The sequence below is a fragment of the Periophthalmus magnuspinnatus genome, chromosome 11 (genome assembly GCF_009829125.3).
Source record: "Periophthalmus magnuspinnatus isolate fPerMag1 chromosome 11, fPerMag1.2.pri, whole genome shotgun sequence".
Lineage (NCBI taxonomy): Eukaryota > Metazoa > Chordata > Actinopteri > Gobiiformes > Gobiidae > Periophthalmus > Periophthalmus magnuspinnatus.
The window spans coordinates 15,304,988-15,325,208 of record NC_047136.2 but is presented as its reverse complement, the minus strand read 5'-3'; the positions used below and the strand labels follow the sequence as shown (position 1 = coordinate 15,325,208).

Genomic DNA, 20,221 nt, shown 5'->3' with positions numbered 1-20,221 from the left:
ACATACTCACCTTAGAAATGAATCACTTCTCAAACCTCAAAAGGAAACCACTGATAGATCGCTGTCGATGTTATTCATTTTACTCACTTAGGATTTGAGCGCTTAGTCACTCACATCTCAGAAATGAGACATTACTAAACTTTAATGGGTTACAGTTGAATGAAAAGTGGGAAATGGAACTGAAATGTCACCTGCATTAGATTTTACATAATACACTTTTTAATCAAAAGGCTTATTATGAAGTGGTACCTTTAAATTATTCTGAAGTGCTTGAAAGTAGTTTGCTTTTACGCTCATATAGATATTTCCTTTATTCTTAATCAGTTGTACAGAAGGTATCCACAGCTTTGTTTCCTCTTATTGACCATGTTTTTGTATTCTTCTCTATGTGTCGTTATCAGCAGCAAAAAGCCGTCTCTGTTTTTTCCTGGAGTCTAATCAACACCAAACAGACGCCATCCTTTCCAATCCACCTCCTGCTTGTTGGTACTGCTTGGTACCTAACAACAGACTGACAGGCCAAATGAGTGAGAAAGAAGGCAAAAATTTAGTTCATTATTTACAAATTATTAGGAAATTACTTTTGTTTCATAAAACGTTTCATTGCATGGATGGGTATGGGTTGTCATTCACTACGTTTACATGCACAGCAGGAAAACTGGAGAACTGTCCTAGTCCAATTCAAACCGATTAATTATTAGGTGCAGACTAGGATAGGTGTTCATGGCACTGGGTAGAAAACAGCCAGGAAAATATTATAAATGTTTGTTGTTGTTTTTTTTTTTAAATCAGCCACGATGACAAACTACGACATCTCTACTGAGCACAAGTTGCGTTGTTTTGGTCTGCTCCACTAAAGTTAAAGTGAAAACGAAACTTACCAGAACTTCAGTGCATATGTGCTATGGAAAATAACGGCTCCTAGCATGTCTGAAAACCAAATGCTTATTTATTTTTGCCAAAAGTGTGGTTACCGTAAATTTTGGGCAATAAGCCGCTACTTTTTTCCCACGGTTTGAACCCTTTGGCCTATACAACAGTGCAGCTAATTTAGATTTTTACTGGCTAATGGCCACCAGGGGGCGCACTCTACCAGTAAATGCAAAAGTGAGACAGACGTGGGGAAAAATTATGTGCTGAAGAATACACTCGTTTTGATTTTGAACTGTCATTTTGCCCATCATGCACACACCCTCATCATGGAAAACACACGAAGAAATGCATATGATGCAGCTTTTAAATTAAAGGCAATTGATCTGGCATCAAATGAAGGAAATAGAGCCATTGCACGTGAGCTTGGCATTAAGGAATCGATGGCAGCGACAAGAACTTGGACAATGTAAAAAGACGACAAAACCTTTCAGAGGAAGTAAATGCAGATGGCCCGTGTTGGTGCTGTTTTATTTTCTAAGCATGCAGGTATGTTCATTCCGTGTTGATGACATGTTGGTGCCGTACTACCGACTTTCAGGCACAGTTTGAGAAAAAGCGTTTCAACATAAAAACCTGTGGCTTATATATGTACAAAAGGCATTTTCTTTTAAAATTTCGCTGGGGAAAGGCATGGTCACCAGGCATTCGCTGTCGAGCACCCACCCCAGGCCAGGGTGAGGTCCTGGTAACAACAGTCCAGGGGATGTGGCTGGCCTTGTTGTATCCCTCTTCATGAAAGGCTTCTGAACCGCTCTTAGACTGACCCGTCCCCCAGGACCTTTTTGCCATGGGCGACCCTACCAGGGGCATGAAGCTCCTGACTACATAGCTCCCAGGATCATTCGGGTTCTCAAACCCTTCCACCATTTTAAGGTGGCAGTTCAAAGAGGAGTAAACTTCTTTTTAAAATAATTGTCCAGTCTCTGTATTACATATATATTATAGCCATCGCAAACTCAGTCCCTAGAAGGACTTTTGGCATTAGTATTAGAAAATGTATACAAAATGAACAGTATACAGTAATAAGTCTAATTTGCACAGACATGTATGAAGCATACGCACTAACAGCCAATAATGGTTTGATTTTGGCCAGTGTCCATAAACTGCTGTTGAGTAACTAATTGTAAACAAAAAAACTAAATCATTACAGTACAAGAAACAAAGAGGGAGTGTTGCCAGAATCTCTGTAGTGGGTCCCATCTCCGTAGTGACAGCAGACTGGGAAGAAAAGCTGTTCTGTGAAGAGCTGCTGGTGTAGTGTTAATTCTACATTAAAGCATTTTCATTTAAAGATGTTAGTTGAGAATGTAAGTAATGTAGACTAGATGTAGGTTTAGTCATTACGTGATTATATTGACTCCCAGACAACTTACTGATTGTCTCCTCCCACTCTTCACACCATTACCCTAACACAACAGGGGAAAGGAAGAAAAGAAATCTTAAAGGCCCTTTAACAGTTTTTTCCCCCATATATTTGAGCAAAATGTGTCTTGCCTTGCCCCAGTATGAATAAGCAGCTCTTGAAGTCAAAATAAGTCAGGTGTGTATGTCTGTGTCTAATTATAGCACTTTATTGTCCGATAATGAGGTAGTTCACATTAGCATACTCAGAATGCATAAGGTAGAGGAATAACAACTTTGAAATTGCACTACAAGCCATTTCAAATGAAGTAGTTCTTTTAGAGCAGTTGTGTCTGGCAGTGAATAAGTGTTACCTGCACATTTAGCCTGCCCTGTGCTTTGCTATAACCCTATATTTTGTTTGATGTACCTTGTTCCTTTGTTAAGCATTCCGATATTAGAGGAGGCCTTGATGTCATTGTTATGCTAAATGGTGACAGTGCAGCGTCGAACAAAGAGACACTGTATCCTTTTATGCATAAGTGTATACAAATCAACAGTTGACTTCATTCATCATTTATTCATCATAATTTTGTAGTAAGTTAAATTGTAAACTTGAAGTAGAGAAATACGTATCAATTTATTCCTAAAATGTTGGCATACATCAACAAAATATTGCAGATGAGCACATACAACAGCATAAATTTTCTTTTCCCCTACTGCAAAATTACTGCAATATTTAAAATTACTTGAAGGTTTTACAGTCTTAAAAACATCAAAAACATGTAGTTCATTTTAATTAGTTTATAGTCGTCCAAAGTTATCCCTCACTTAACTTTCTCTTCCAAGCAGCTGGATTATTCTCCACTTTTGACAAATGTCAGAGAACAGAGCTGCTTTTTTTGCTGCGACGGTAAAGCAACGAGCATGCTATCACACACTTCCTGATTAACAGACAATAAAATGCTTTCTAATTAGATGTAGACAGCACGCAGCAGACTTATTTTGACCTTAAGAGCTACTTATGTACCGGGGAAAGACAAAGTTTGCAAATACATGGTTAATAGTTAATGGTAAACTGGTTTATTATTCATGTGTAACCCTTTGACTATCAATAAACTGGATTGATTCATACATCATACATCAAAAAATCAAATTCATACATTTGATTTTTTTTAAGCATATCTTTTTAACTTTGTGCATGCCCTTATTTGTATTTGTATTTGTATTTATTCAGTGTGTTTATGTTCACTGTTTTCACCGTATCAAGTTCCTAGTTTGTGAACTGTGTTCACAGACTATGGCAATAAAAGTCTTCTGATTCTGATTCTGATCATACATACAAAACCATTACCCTAATTATAACATGCTAATTGCAATCGTATATAAAACTGCTTGTCTTATGTTTGTTATTGTCCCCATCACATTCCTAGTCGATGCTTTAAGTTTAAGTAAACATATTACTATTAAAAAATGCATTTCACTTTTCTTAGCCTTTTGTATCATCAGCTATATTTTACAACAACAAGGTCTTTTGTGGCAGACTTCAATGCTACGTGGCTCGCATCACTTTAATACTGGAGCTTGATGCTAAAGCTGCTGAGTCACTAGCACACAGTCTGTTACGCACACACACACACACACGTACATACACACAGGCACACACATACATGCATTATAGAGATTGGTGTGGTGGCTCAGACTTTCCTGTTTAATAGCACTTTCATTTGGCAGCTTGGATCAATACCTCACTCTCCCTGTGCATTCGCAACAGTCCAGGTCAAATCCTGCGTTTTCTCCTGTACTCCATGACGCCCTGATTTGCAAAAAAGATTTGGGATTTGTCACGTGCCCTCTAAGGGATGCCACAATCTCTAATTTGTCCAACCCAGCCCCCATACTGTGTCCTACCCCCTGCTTAGGACTCACTTTTCTTTTTCTTCATTCCCAAATTTGCACAGGGATGGCCTTTTATAGTGAAGTTATCGACGACAAGCATTTCTGTCTGGTTTCGATCAGGGCGGACACTCCCACCTCTGTCCTGTCCTTTTAAATGGACTTCAAAGGGGCCATGTTTCTAAATAGGGATATGTCCATAGCCTCAGGAGCAGCTTCTGATTCATGGTACAGGGATACTGTTGTCAAAAAAGTTATTCTAGTTATTTGCTAAGGCTTTGATCATAGTAATGGTGGGTTTTGCATGACATCACAATATTTCGGTTCAAATTGGTCCAAATTACAACTTAATTGGCCCATATTACGCTATTTTCTGATCTAAGTTATGTTGTTTCCACATCAAAAACATTCCTGGAGTTGTGTTTTGTTTCATTCACATGAAACTGTGAAACAGAAAATACTCTGTTCCACTTTGTGATGCCATGTGCTAATTTCAGAAAGTGCTCCACTGTGTTTTTCTGCCCCATTCACCTTCAGTGGAGTCATTTGGATAATTTTCTAAGCTACCACTTCATGAGATCACAAGGTGGAATACAGTATTTTGATCTTTGAAGATATAGACAAATAATAAAAGAGTTACTCAAACGTGTGAATGAAACAAACTGAAACTATTCCAGACATGTTTTTGATGAGGTAATAACATTGTAACACGGCTTAAAGCTCACAGGAGTCAATTTGCGGAATATAGGACCTTTAAGGTGAAATTAAAACCAAAACATGGCAAAATTAAAAAATAAAGACAATAACAAATAGATTTAGATAATTTTACCTTTTCGGTTTACAAGTCGGAAGAATCTTTGCAGTGAGTAAGCTGATTTTGTGATCTCAAAAACTCTACAACTCCAGTTTTCAGTGTATACTTTAAGATGACAACTATATAAAACTATATTTTTCACAATGCAATATATTTTTGTAGATTAAAATTATTGAATTGCAACTAAGAAATAGTCACAAATATTACAGAGACTTTGATCATCAATACGTGGCTCTGCAAACTCTTAGCCTGGTCTGCCACCTTTGTCCCATAAAATAATATAGTGTGCACATACTTGTAGACTATAGTGTGCACATATTTTGTAGACTTAATTCCATCTGAGAGTTTTCAAAACATGAGCTTTAGTTGCATGTGAGGTCTTTGTATAATTGCCCTATACTGTTTAAGATGTTTTGTATTTTAAGCCTTACTGTGTGACCCATAAACCTCATAAAAGAGCAGGACTGAACAGCTCTCCACTCTCTATAATATCTTTAGACTATGGGAAAAACATGTTTGAACCAGTGTTAGTGCGTTCCTTCTATCAAATACATGTCTAAACCTTCATATTTAGGTATAGGCTATTGAAACTCACGGTGTAGTTTCCGTTTTATCCTGAATCAGACAAAGTTGTATTCTATTGTATTAACACAGCCTTCATGACACAGCTTGCAAGTGAAATATTCATGTCAACACGTAGTAATTTATGCTACCGTAGTTACAAATGTGATTAAGAATGCACGAATAACTAATGTGGAATGAGTTATGAAAATAGGATGAAATATAATTGAAGTAAAAAGGCTACCTGAGTAGAATAAAGTACTGCATATTCTGCGCAATACTGACATTTCAAACTCAATACTTAGGAATGGATTTGATACTCAATACCAATTCCAATAAAAAATAGAATGTACTGGTCATCTTCATAATAGTACTTTCTTTTATATTACCATGTGGTCTTATATTTATGTAATCCCAGTCCTAGTTGTCCAGGTAGGTTCCATAGTGGTCCATGGGAGTTGGTCCTGTTGATGTGACATTTTTAGTACCGATACCTGTTCAGATGAGTATCTATAGTATCAGATTTTTTATACTTTTGACAAGCCGATACTACATCTATTGGTATTATTCGTACTACCTCTAAACTGGTTCAATGTATAAGATTCCACTAGCCTGTAACTGTGCTAAACACATCTAATTACTTGTAAATAGAAAAGTTTTTCCCTTATTTTCTTTAAAAAAAAAGCTTAATTTAAATGTTTAAGTTTCTTTCCCTTGTCAAACTATAGTCAGTAAATATGTGACAACCTATGGTAAGTGTGCCGTTAATCTGAAGCGACTTGTTGAAGTTTAGCAGCAGTTTGTTCGCTAATCGTCTGTATTTTTTTCACTCAATGCAAATACCCTCAAGGATAATTTAGCACGCAGTTGGAAGCTAAACTGACGTTTTCTCATTAGCACACGGATCGTTAGCGTTGGTGTACGGCTAGCCTCATCTACACAATCTGTGTCAGTCTGTGGTGAAAAAAGCTGAGTTTGAACATCTCTTATTGATGACTGGGTAGAAGGTCCGAAAGCTGTGGAGGCCCCAGGGTCAAAGTTCAGTCCAGTCAATATATTACAAGCTGGTCAATGTCATGTAATGTTTATTCAATAAGATAACAAAAGATTCTTTGGCACAGTTGGTCAATATGTTATAATTTGGGCATTTTAAATCACAATATTAATCTAAAATGACCAAATAAACTGCTGCCGAACCGATGCCACAACAATGATGAAAGCAAATGCAAAACAACTTTGTGCATAGTATTTTTGTGATTCAATCAGTTAATTTAGTCCTGAATGTATCTTTTTTATTATTTTGTTTATATACGTAGATACTATCTTCCTACCGCTGTGAGATATGGCCTTGGCAGTGGTTTATACTTTCAAGGGCCCATATTAGGCAATTTTTAGATATGTTATAATGTTGTTTCCTCATCACAAACAGACCTGGAGTTTTGTTTTGTTTCATTCACACATGTTTAACACACAAACCCTGCATATTTAGGCTGAGTTCTCTCAAACAGAAAATACTCTGTTCCACCTTGTGATGTCATGTGGTAATACAGGAAGTGCTCCACTGTGTTTTTAAGATCCATACACCTTCACTAGAATCATGTGGATATTTTCTGCCCTGGAATTTCCAGTCTCTACTAAACTAAAGGTAAAAGGAGCTGTTAACTTGAAAACTACCACTTCATGACATCACAAGGTGGAACAGAGCATTTCGAGCTTTGGTTATTTAGACAGACTAATAATTCAGGATTACTCAAACATGTGTGAATGAACTACTCCAGGGATGTTTTTGAGGAGGTAACAACAGTATAACATGGCTTAAAGCTCACAAGAATTAATTTTACGTAATATAGGACCTTGTCTTTTGTACAGTTACTTATCCAATGTCATGTGTAGCTGCAGTCCTCATATTAACATCAGTGCAGAATTTGAATGAGTTTTTTTCTATTGTGGGATAAAGTGCATTATGCTTTGACACAGCCTTCTTCTCACTGCTCTGCATACATATTCACAGTGAGGATTAAGGCTGGTGTTACTGCACAGAGTTTGTTGGAGCATACAAAGAGATACAGAGCAAATGTACTGCAGGCTGATGGTTTCGGTTGGACACTTTTGGAGATTGTGAAGTGTAAAGGAAAACATGTTTCTGATTCAAAGATTCATGGAGCGATGCAGGAAACTGTAGCCTTGACTATAGTGTGATGCATTATTTCTTGTACTGAGGTGTGGGTGGATATACCTTGAGTAACACGGTGACCTCTTTATTTGGGATAATCACTATTGAGTTAGAAAATGGCAGCTTTTTGAGGTCCAGTAATAATGACATGCAAATTAAAATGTATTTTGTACTAGTCAATAAACTGTCGATTTCAATGATTTATATCTGCATATTATTAGCATGTTGTAACAATGTGTAGTTTGCTGTCACATTTGAATACATCCTCAAAATGCATTTAAAATACTTGCTTGATGGACGGTAAGAAGCTAGTGACAGGAGTCCACTATTTGTTGCTATAGTTAATCACTGATAATGGATATAAATATTGCTTTTAATATTGATACTTTGCATCCAATGTCATCAAAATCCCCTGAGGTTGTGACTCTAACTGTAGGGCTTGCTCTGTCTGAAGCTGTTACTCAAGTTAGACTTTCGTATAAGACTAAAATTACTGTCACAAGCTAGTTAGCTTTTGCCAGCAGTTTTTAAGTTAGTCACTTGAGTTATCCAACTATCTTAAAACTTTTTTTGACAGTGTGTTTGCTACTGTGTGCATTGTATCTCCATGGTAGCTGTTGAACATTTCACCATAGAAATACACTCTACCGTACAGTGGTAGAGAGTATCATTGTGTTGTCACTACAAAGTATCAATAAACGAGCGTCTTATCTTGATAAATGAGTCGATATCCAAGCTACATACTCCTTTCTACCAACTATCTATCTTACTTCTTTAGTCATTATGGAATGAGGTCACTGATGTTTCAAAAGACATTTCTAACTCGAATAAATGTTCACTGTACGGCATTAGCCTTGGTCGCTTGTTCACACCTTCTGCTCTCTCTACTCATTTTCCTCCTCCTCCTCTCTCTCCTATCTCCTCCTATATTTCATTTTTCTGGCTTCTGCGGTCTTCAGCTTGTATCCTCCATGGGACCAGGTCAGAGAGTGTGAGAAGTGGAGGGGGGAGAGGGGGGCAGGGGTGATCTGGCCCATTGGTCAGGGCAAGAGTGATGGCAACAGAATACTAATGACTACAACACTGGCCAATTCCCAACATTATCCAAGTACAAAAGTCTATATTACAGAAATATGATTTGATTGTGACTATGCTAATTAGGATAAAATGTGCCTGTTAAACATCATTATATTTAAGATTTTGCAAAAAAAAAGTCTTTTCTAGTTTAGTAATTTTTGTGAAGTTTATAATTTTACTTCCTGGTAGGACACAGGCAGCAGATATGACATGCATAGAGGTATGTAGTAACCATAATGTTGTGTTAAAATTCCTTCCTTGTGCATAAATTGTCTCTGCATTTTGGATGGAATATGACAGTTGACGCTATTGGTACAGGGATTTGATTTAAGGATCATTGCTGCTTCCTGCATTTTCTTTTTGATTGCTACTTTTTCTTCATAAACCGTCACCTGACTATATATTTAGCACAGATACTATCCCACTAAACCAAGTAATAATTTGAAAAATATATATTAATTTGTCAAATGCACTCAAGTATTGCATATTGAAATACCACTTTTGGAAGTTTGTTGTTATTTTTATTCAATATTTTTGCATCTTTTTGATAGATTTCTTGGCATTGACAAGATACTTGTTATTCTAATTTAGCATATCTTAATATCTTTATTTTGACATTTTCCACCCTCCTCTACAAGCTCATAGATGTGTACTCAGACATTTTATGAACTTGTATGAATATAAAATTGTAGATTTAGCCTGTAACGCTTTATTTTCACATCTTGCTGCCTCTATAATGGTGTAACTCGAATACTTGGTCAAATACTTGGATCAAATGAACCCACAGTTTCCCTGTTTGTTCTGGTACTTTCCTGTTATTCTCAGGCCTGGCGGTTTTTTGTTTAGCTGTTGCTCCGTGACCTCATATTTCACAATAAAAGCCTTGATCTTTAATGAATGTCAGGTTTTTTTCTTCTCTGCAGCGACAGTAAATCTCATACATTATTATAATATTGCTTTGGCGAATAAGATCATAAAGACATTATAGGGTCCATTATGTTTGACAAAATACATTTGGTTTAATGTCAGTGGGTCATAAAAGCGTTTGTGCTTTGTCACAGTTTGCATGTTCTCCCTGTGTTGTTGTCAGTTCTCTCATGGTGCTTCCAGTATACAAAACATGCATATACGTTTAAACTGCCCATAAAGAATAAATAGTTTGTCATGACAGAATATAACTACTTGACCATGGTCCCGGTTGTCTGAGGCCCAAAGTAGACAGAATGGAGTATTGTGGTTGTTAATGTGTAAAGATATGACTTGTATAACTGCACAGTTTTTTAATTAAGTCTCAGTTGAAAATTAGTCAAGGTTGTCTTAAATGTGATTAATTGATTGATTGATTGATTGATTTGTCTTTATTTATACAGGGACAGCCCAATGAGAGCACTCAAACTCTCCTTTTTGTGGGCGCCCTGGGTTGCTTACAGATGAGGCTACTGAGAGGCTGAGAATACTTAAATTGCTATTTTTTTGGTTGAATATTAAGATTGCAATAAGATCTGAGATTCAAAATCCGTTCATGATGCATATTTCAAATATATCTAGGAGCATAACGAAATCAACTCTGAAATATCAGCTGCCAAACTATTACGAGAATCCCATGCAGTGATTTGACCCTATGTTTACAGATGTTTACAGAGGACATGGTATCATTCAACATTTGGATTTCAGTCAGGATTTATCTTGCAGCCGTGCATGTAGACACAGAGGCTTAAACACTTGCTTTATTTGTCAGTGCCATCCTATTCACAGCACATCACTTATTTTGAGAATATCACTTTACGGTTGCCATTGGAAACAAAACGATTTCACATTTGTATAGACAGATTCTGGTTGTTGTTTGGAGCGGCCGGTTTTACTTTGAATGAAACGACTTTACTATTGGAGACACAGGAGGTAGAGCATGAGACGACTGCACATTGATCCACTTCAGAGCGAGGGGAGATGAAAGGAAGTGAGAAATGGAGCAGACATTTTGAGACTGGAGGGGCGGCGAGGGTAATTTTGGGATGGGATGGGTAGAGACAAAAGCGAGAGTGAGAGAGAGAGTGGGTGGGGGACAGAGAGAGAGAGAGAGAGAGAAAAGAGACAGGGAGAGAGTGAAGAAAAGGGAGAGAGGGCAGAGAGAGAAGAAAGGAGAGAGGGATAGTGTGACGAAAAGTGAGGAGAAGGGCAGAGAGAGCTTAGGGAATGGGAAGAGAGAGAGTAGAAAAGACAGGGAGAGAAGAAAAGAGAGAGACAGAAAGAAGAAAAGAGGGAGAGCTCAAGAAGAAAAGAGCGAGGGGAGAGAGAAAAAATACAGCAAGGGAGAGAGAAAATTACAGATTATTAAAAGAGCAGTTGAAGGGTTGTGTGGACGCACTGGAAAAATAATCCAAAACATGACTGACATAAATGTGTCATGAACTTTTTTGTGATCGTTTATTAATATGTTGCTAAGGGAACTATATTATCTTAACTGCACTAGTCTGTAGCCACTAAGAGAAATACTTAGTACATACTACCATACTACATTCATCTAATTCAAGTAATGGAAATCTACCAAAAACTGTTAGCCCTGCTTTGTCATTTGAGCTATCAGACTGTATCGGTTTGAATATATGGTCCTGATTTACTTGTATTGATATCTCCATAGCTCCTGTACTACACATGGTGACTATGACATGTACACAGAAGGAACAAAATGAAACATTTGAAAATACTCAGTCATTGTTACCATTGCTGCCTTGTATAAAAGGTTTGAAAAACATCTGGACAGTTTGAAATTGACACATTTTTCAATCTGGCAGTTCTGGTCTGAGAAGCTAAAATGTAAACAGTGCAGCGAAGACATAAATTGATTTCCCTGTCTTATATTAAACCTCTTGTGGCTTGTTTTTAACAGATTTCGGAGATCTACGTGAGTGGTGAATCTGGAGACCTTACGGCCAAAGAGAAGCTGCTGATCTGGAGTCAGCAGGCCACAGAGGGATATGCCGGGCTCCGCTGTTCCAACTTCAGCTCGTCTTGGAGTGATGGACGCATGTTCAACGCTCTGCTGCACCGATACAGGTACAGAGGCTCCTACATACTGAAGATGTATTTTACCACAGTTATAAGATTGTTTTCCATTTCAATGAAGCAATTAAAGCAGATCTATTATGCAGAACCGACTTTTCAGAGTTTTTAACCATGTCATAGTTGTTTCCCTTCACCATTTACTCACCCGAAGTTGTATTTGGAGTGATTTATGCATGTTTGAGCAGTCTTTAATTGGTTATTTACAAGGCGCCATATTGCCAATCAATTCCTGTTTTCACTGCCAGTGGCATACACCCTGTGCTCTGTACTTACTGCATTCTCCAATTTTATTTCCTTAATCTGTGATCCATGCAGGATTCGGCAGCATCAAGCAGTCATTTTGGTACAAATTTTTAAAAAAACTACTCACTCACAAGCAGATTTTTATGTTGGATCATTATGTTTTAATTTGCACATTTTAAATCGCAATATTCATCTAAAACGACATGATCTGCAGCTATCCATCAAAGGTGCTGACAGCTGCACTGCTCTTTGTTGTGATGATGTTTACAGTGATGTCTGCTCCCATTGGGCATCACAGTTTTCAGACTTGTCTTTTACGTAGTCATTTTAGATGAATGTTGCGATTTAAAATGTGCAAATGGTAACGTAAAGATCTATGAGCGTCACAGATTATAATTATATAGCAGGCTAAAGCACAATAGGTCTGCTTTAAACTGTTTTTTGTGTGTTTTCTTTTTTTCTTTTCGTTTAGAAACTAGAGCAGCTAATGGCCAATAAGCTCTACATTGCACAACTAAGGAAAAGTCATTCTAATTCAGTCTATGGCAATGCTATTTTGACATCCAGCCCTGTTTCACTTCAAACCATAAGGGAGCAGAGTGGTCACATTTTGTGCAGTAACTTTTTTGCACTAAAGTATTTAAATAACCCATCAGGTCTTTCATTTTATCAGGTGGTTAGCTCAAACAAAACTAAATAGTGTGTGAATTTCTATCACTGTAGCAGCTACTTAAGAATCAGAGAGGCTTAAATAAACAACGGCACAAGGACAGTGGAGCAGTGAAACATGAGAGAACTGCTAATGCTGACTGCAGATATACAAAGCTTTAGCTCATGAGAAGATAAAGCACACTGGTATCTGAACAGACAATGTTAAAAGTAACGAGTCGCTTTCTGAAGTTCTTGAAGTGTACATTACATTTTAAAGGTCCTATATTACACAAAACTGACTCTTGGGAGCTTTAAGCCATTTTATAATGTTGTTACCTCCTCAAAAACATACTTGGAGTTGTGTTTTGGTTCATTCACACACATTTAAGTAAACCTTTATTGTTAGTGTTCAAACTCAAAATGCTCTGTTCCACCTTGTGATGTCATGTAGTGGAAGTTTTCAAGTTAACAACAGCCTTTTATCATTTGTTCAGTAGGGATTGGCAATTCCAGGTCTGAAATATTCTAAATGATTCCAGTGAAGGTGTATGGAGTTTAAAAAACAATGGAGCACTTCCTGTATTACTATATGACATCACAAGGTGGAGCAGAGTGTTTTCTAAATATGCAGGAAACAAAACACAACTCCGGGTATGTTTTTGATGAGGAAACAACATTATAACATAGATCAGAAAATAGCATAATATGGGCCCTTAAAGCAGTTTTTCTGTAATAACTTAAACATTATCATCAAAAAATGAAGTTATGAAGTAAAGATGAAATATTGACTTGTATATTTTCATAATTAGTTTGCAGGTTCTCAGCTGACACTCTGTCATATATCTTCCAAACAACATAATGAGCCCTTGTTATGTGACTGATAATTAAGATGAATTGATTAACTTCTTAATATAGCTCTGAGCACTTGTAGTGTGAGCTCTTTTCACCCCTCCCCTCTGTGCTTAGGCCTGACCTGATTGACATGAAGGCAGTGGACCGACAGAGTAACAGAGAAAACCTGGAGCAGGCCTTTGAGATTGCAGAGTCTTTAGGAGTCACACGCCTGCTCGACGCTGAAGGTGAGAACACATAAGTAACCAGGTATACAGTTTATTTTTATCTAAATGACAGAAGTAAAATTTCAATTCTCAGGTTTGTGTTGCTCTTTGAGTTGGATGTGTGTATTTTTTTTTTGATTTTACAAACAATAATTGGAATATATTGTATACATTTATCACTCCTAAAGCATGTACAATGTGGGCATTTGCCTTGGTAACAGTGGTATCATATTTCCTTTATTTTGCCTATAGCACACTTCTCTATTTAAATACAAAGTTCAATTACCCAGTATGTTGTAGATTGACCAGTGGGAGGTGTAGGTATGGAAAATAATTTTATCACAATATAGTGATCTACTGTTACAAACTATAATACCCATACATACCCTATGCATATCTGTATTACCCTCACAGTACTTTCGTGTCTCTGACCTTGTTCTGTGACAGATGTGGACGTCCCGTCTCCAGACGAGAAGTCGGTCATCACCTATGTCTCCTCCATCTACGACGCCTTTCCAAAGATCCCCGAGGGAGGAGAGGGCGTCGCCGCACACGTAGGTTACATAATGAAGCTTTAATGCTTTTACCTCGTCACTGCCTGTCACTTAACCTTGCTGGTCATGTGCAATGTTTTATGCAGACTTTGTACATGTGCTGGAAATCAATGCCTCCTCTTGTGTGGGTTTTGTGGTTAGACAAGTGCTTAAATAGATAAATACTTTATTGGTCTATATTTTAACAGGGCGCTCATGACAAAGAGACTTTGTCACTTTCATTGGGCTCTCCCTGTATAAATAAAGACAAAGATAAATGCCAAGACTCATACAATTACATTATAGCCAAAGGGACAAGTGATATTGTATTAAATCTGGAGACAGGTTGATATTGTAACTCTTTCATTATGTGTACATTGAACAAGCAGCTGTGGATGAGGCTGTGCAGGGCACTCTATTGTAAATGTAAGTTGCCAAGAGAAAAAAATTGAACCACTTTAAAGGTGTTAAGTGGTTCAATTGGAACTGTCTATGCTGTACACATGTAGACTTTAGGCATTATTGAGCCACAATGAACTTTACTTGGACATAGGATCCCAAAGACAATGTAAAACAATCTATGTCCAAATGATAATCTGTTGATAATCTGTTAATAATCTGTTGACAATCTGTTGTCCCCAGGAGGTGGAGCAGCGGTGGGCTGAGTACCAGGCCCGGTTCTCCTCTCTGCTCCAGTGGAGCCGACAGCACACGGCCCTCATGGCCAACAAGAACTTCCCACAAAACCCTGTGGAACTCAAGGTGAGGATAATAAATTATGCATATATTTAACAATTGCTTTGTTTTATTCTATCTTGATTCTGGTTGATTGTGAATTCCTAGGAAAATTCTTCATTTTATTTGTCCATCTCAAGTAGTAAATAATTTCTTCATACCTGCAACAAAAATGTCTTTGATATAATAATCATAATAGAGGAAATATCCAATTACAGTAGTGGCTATAACTGAAAGCGAGCAAGAGTATCACTATCACTTCTACAGACTTGATTGGTTTAATGTCTTGGGTCAGTGGGCAGTACATAGCAATACTAATTAAACATGAAACACAATTTGCCACACTGATGTCACATCATACATGTCAAATTCATTTATTTGTTCAGGGTTTTTTTTTTTTCAATCAATATGTGGAGGTGAAAATACTCAAACCATTCTTATTGACTGTGCCGCTCATCATTCCAAACTGCAGCTTTTACAGTGATATTGACCACAGCCCATTCCCTCCTCTCTGTGTCCACAGGCACTTTACAACAAGTACGTCCATTTCAAAGAGACAGAAATCCCCTCAAAGGAGAAAGAAAAAGGTCATATCGAACATCTCTACAAACTACTGGAGGTGAGTCAACAGGGAAAAATCTGATATAATACGATATGGAGTTGGTCTACCAATACCGATCTGATATCCGTATTTCTCTTGTGGCTGGTAACAAATGGTGATTTTCAGATATAATTAACTTTTGTAAGAGTAATTACAGAATATATATTTATCTTAAGCTTCTTTGCGTTTCTATTTCAATTTTAACTCTGTAGTCACTTTAAAAAGACACATTTGATGCATTTAGAATAAACTCAGGAGACAGAAGCAGCTTAGAAAAAAAACTAAAATCTGTGATACATTTTAGGAAGGTTTTTACTAAATTTATGGGAAAAAAATCCTGCATATCAGACAATATCAATATTAGCTCAAATATATTGTCAATTGTTAGGAAAAACTGTGGTTATTGCTCTGCCCATGTGCAAGTCCCATTACATATCATGGGTTTAGCTTAGAGGCACTATAATTATGGCACTCTGCTGTCAAGATGTGAATATTCCTCCATGATGTGATGCGATCAATGAGTTTTATTGTTTTTGAAGAATCACATGCTAGGGGATACAGGACAAACTTGTTTGTTTAATCAGCTGAAGAGGCCAAAGTGTGATCACACAGAGGGAAAAACACAGAAGTAATTGAGTTTTTATTTATATGTTGTTCAAGTTAATTACAGCACTTGTATTTTACAGGGACATGCACCTGGGGCTTACATAATGTGATGAGCTGACAGGGAACAACCATTCATTCTACTCAAAGATGACATGTGAATTAAACACTATAAGCCTCATGGCCTGTTTTGTCCAAGTACATGGATTTGCAGTTAAAAACAATCTCATTCATAGTCCTTTATAACATTATGTAAATTTTCTGGTGTCTGCTGTCATGGAGATGTGATTGCTTTGCTTGAAATGGTCCACAGGATAAATTTAAACTTTATCTTCTATCTTTCATCTATTCAGTTACCTGTGTTTTTATTTCTTAAAAAAAACTTGAAAAACATGCATTCTTACTGTGTGTGTGGTCGCTTTTCCACCGTTCTGACTTGGTGGCATCAACTGCAGTTCTCCATGGATATAGATATGTTTAATACCATATAGTAGAAGACTGCAGGTAAACTAATCACATCATCATGGAAACAGGCAAGCGGTGGACTAGCAGAAAAGCTACATAGTTTACCTTTAAGTTAATTACAGGAATCAGAATTAGACTTTTATTGCCATTGTCGAGAAACCATTAGGAATATGCTTCACTTTGCTATTCAAAAAGGCTGTAGTCCTTTAGTCATTTACTTGAATTATGGGTTCGTTTATCGTGTATTTTGTCAACTAATTATTTTATTGTGATCATAGGGTTTTAAATGGACCACAGCTTAAAGGAGAATATATTGTGTGAGTTAGCTACAGTTTTGGGAGTGACTGGACAATTTAATTTGCCATTTTACTTCTGAAGATATGTTTACTAGTGCTTAACCGTTGAGAGCCATGCCCCGCCCTCTTTTAGTCGATAAATAGCTGCACAGGCCACGTCTTTAGTCGACTACAGTCCTACAAAATACATTCACTTGTTAAGAACCTGTATATTAGTGTGGTATGTTTTTTAAATGGCTATTTTTCTATGTGTTTTAGATGTGGATAGAGTTTGGTCGTATTAAGCTCCCTCAGGGCCTCCATCCAAATGACATGGAGGAGGAGTGGGGCAAACTCATCCTGGAGATGCTGGAGAGAGAGAAGGCTCTGAGACCAGCCGTCGAGAGGTACCAATGAATACATAAATTACATTACATTAGACTGAAATAGGTTAGAATTTATTACAAGGCAAAACGTACACTGTATTTACTCCAAACTGGTGTTGCATTATGACTCCACTGCACTGTGTAAATTGCAATGCTGATAGTACACCGAACAATAATCACAGCCTTGAATTAGCATGTGCATCACCTATTGCTGGTTCACTATACTTTTTTCCTTGGACAATTTGGTTGACCCATATAGTCCCCATAGGAGCTGAACTAAAACAGGACTAAAACAGTCCAAAGTAACTCTGCTGATCACGGATATCTCAAGGTTTAACACAGAACTAACCCCAACCAAGACTCAGTTACAAAATAAAATTACCTTTATCACACTCAAATCTCAAAGTTAGGCCATTTTCCCATTTAACTTTGAGGACAAATGTTGTATCTTGTTGCCATAGAGATCCCAACCAATTACAGTTTACATGTTATGGTCAGTGTCTTCACGTGTCAGTGGTTATCATGTTATCCTGTATGTTTGATATTGTCTCATTTGTGTAGCTAATTAACTATATTTAATTCCTGTTTTTTTTTAGACTTGAGCTGCTGCTACAAAGAGCCAATAAGATCCAAAACATGGCTCTGGACTGTGAGGAGAAACTGACGTTAGCGAAGAACACACTACAAGCCGTGAGTGCTGCTCCTCAACTTTTCCTTTTAATTTGCCTCACAAATCTGCACAAAGGTTTGGGTTTATGGGGGATCGTTTAGGTTTTACAATCCACTAATACGATATGTACATAGATAAAAGGGCGAGTGTCTGCTTTGAACAATAAATATTTGCTCACCACTTTCTCAGGGTAAAGCAAACACTGGATTTTTCATGGTTTTAAGACCTTTTATGGAGTTCAAACAGCCTCCTCTTAAATTTAGTCAAACTACAGGTGCTTACAGGATTTGAAACTGCGTCATTCTCTGAGCTAGAGAATGTATGTAAGAAAAACATCTCCCTGATTTCAAATTTGGGAGAATAATATTTGTACTAAGTTGTTGTATTTTCTTTTAGATATTTCACTGAGTAACAAAATCCATATATACTTTGTCACTGCATGTGGCATCTAAACTACCCCAAATCAATTAGATAAATCACAGTTTTAAATGTAAACCGTACGTGTTGGTTTTGTTTAGGACATGTCCCGGGTGGAGAGCGGGGAGTCGGTGCAGTGTGAGAGGGACATGGCCTGTTACCTTCAGGACTGTGAGGCTCTGATCAGAAACCTGAACCAGGAACTCAAGGTCCTGAGGGACGAGAGGTACTACCAGGTGGAGCAGCTGGCCTTCAGGTGAGTTCGGGGGGTCATCTCAAGGGAGTCTAGTACTGTAATGAACACATCTGTACTCTCATGTATTTATTTATTTGTTAGTTTATTTATTTGTTTATTGTAACTGTAGTTGTAGCTGAATATTATGTTTTATATGCAGTACCACTAGAAAATAATAAGTATTAAGTTACATTATTAATATGTTTGATTTGTAGGTACACATATCAATTTACATTTCTGTCCCCCCTTCAGAGTATCGTGCCTACAGGAGGAGCTGGTCTCCCTCCGGCTGCAGTGCTCCAGTGTCTACAGGAAGGGCCACTTTGGACAGGCCCTGAGCGGGACGGGGGCAGAGCTCACCCAGCGCTCCCAGGACGGAGGGCTCTCTTTGGGGCAGACTCTGCTGGGAGCCGTGGGTGCTGTGGGGATGATGGGTGCGGCTCTGCTCAGGAGGCCCATGGATCGCTCTCAGTTAGTGGCCATGTCTTCATCTGAAGATGAGGGAAGTCTGAGGTTCATCTACGAGCTCCTGGGATGGGTGGAAGAAACACAGGTCAGTACCAGTATGTGTGTATATATATGTGTGTAAAAAGAGTTACAACTTGTTTATCACCAGTTTCAAATCTTACTCTTACTAACTAAAATAAAAGTAGGTCAGCACAATACATTTAAACTACACTGGTGTAGCTGGCTGAAATTGGCAGTGTGTATTGAAATCATCAAACTAAGTCAACAGGTGTACACAAGCACAAGGTGTAAGCAACACAACTCTTTCAACACAGATGTTTAATATTTGGGTTGCCTCTTTGCTCAGGACCTGTTGGAGCAGGCGGAGTGGGGCGCAGACCTCCCCTCTGTGGAGAAACACCTTACTGAGCAAAACTCCATCCACACAGCGGTGGAGGATCTGATGAGCAGTTTGCAGGAGGCGAGCAGATACGAGGTACACACAATATGTAGCGTACAACAACTCTACAGGGCTATTAGTAAACTTTGATAATAAAAATAAAGGAAGGATAAAAATATAATAAATAAAAGAACTGCTGGAATCAGCAATGGATATGACATATAGTTTGAAGTGCACGTGACAGGTTAGACTACTCTTACAACTTTTTGTTTTCTACTTTTCTTCACAAACTGTAACTTAACTGAAATTATTATTATGAGTATTATTTTTACAATATTCTACTTTTTGAGATTCATCTATGCATAATAACTCATTGTTTAACTGTAAACTAACAGCTTTTTCTCTCCTCAAAGCCCAAAGTCTCACCTAATTTCAAGAGCAGTTACTCTGAAACCCTGGCCAAGCTGGAGCACCAATATTGCAAACTACTGGTCAGTCGCACGGAGCTGTTGGAGTCTCCTCTTTGTACTCCACTCACATTCATTTTGATTTAATCCAATTAGGGCATGACAGATCGCTCATTTATATTCACACTATTATTCATCTGCTGGACGCAGATATCTTTCTTAAGAACTGGAACTTAT

At 37.7% G+C, this 20,221-nt stretch overlaps 1 protein-coding gene across 1 annotated transcript in view; it reads left to right on the top strand.

The window, feature by feature from the left end:
- macf1a (microtubule actin crosslinking factor 1a) overlaps positions 1-20,221 on the top strand; it is a 175,159-nt gene that overhangs the window by 26,048 nt on the left and 128,890 nt on the right. The window contains 11 exon segments of the mRNA XM_055225486.1: positions 11,683-11,849; positions 13,719-13,831; positions 14,258-14,364; positions 14,986-15,105; positions 15,602-15,697; positions 17,302-17,429; positions 18,005-18,098; positions 18,597-18,751; positions 18,983-19,283; positions 19,545-19,673; positions 19,991-20,068. Coding sequence (XP_055081461.1) covers positions 11,683-11,849; positions 13,719-13,831; positions 14,258-14,364; positions 14,986-15,105; positions 15,602-15,697; positions 17,302-17,429; positions 18,005-18,098; positions 18,597-18,751; positions 18,983-19,283; positions 19,545-19,673; positions 19,991-20,068 — 1,488 coding nt within the window.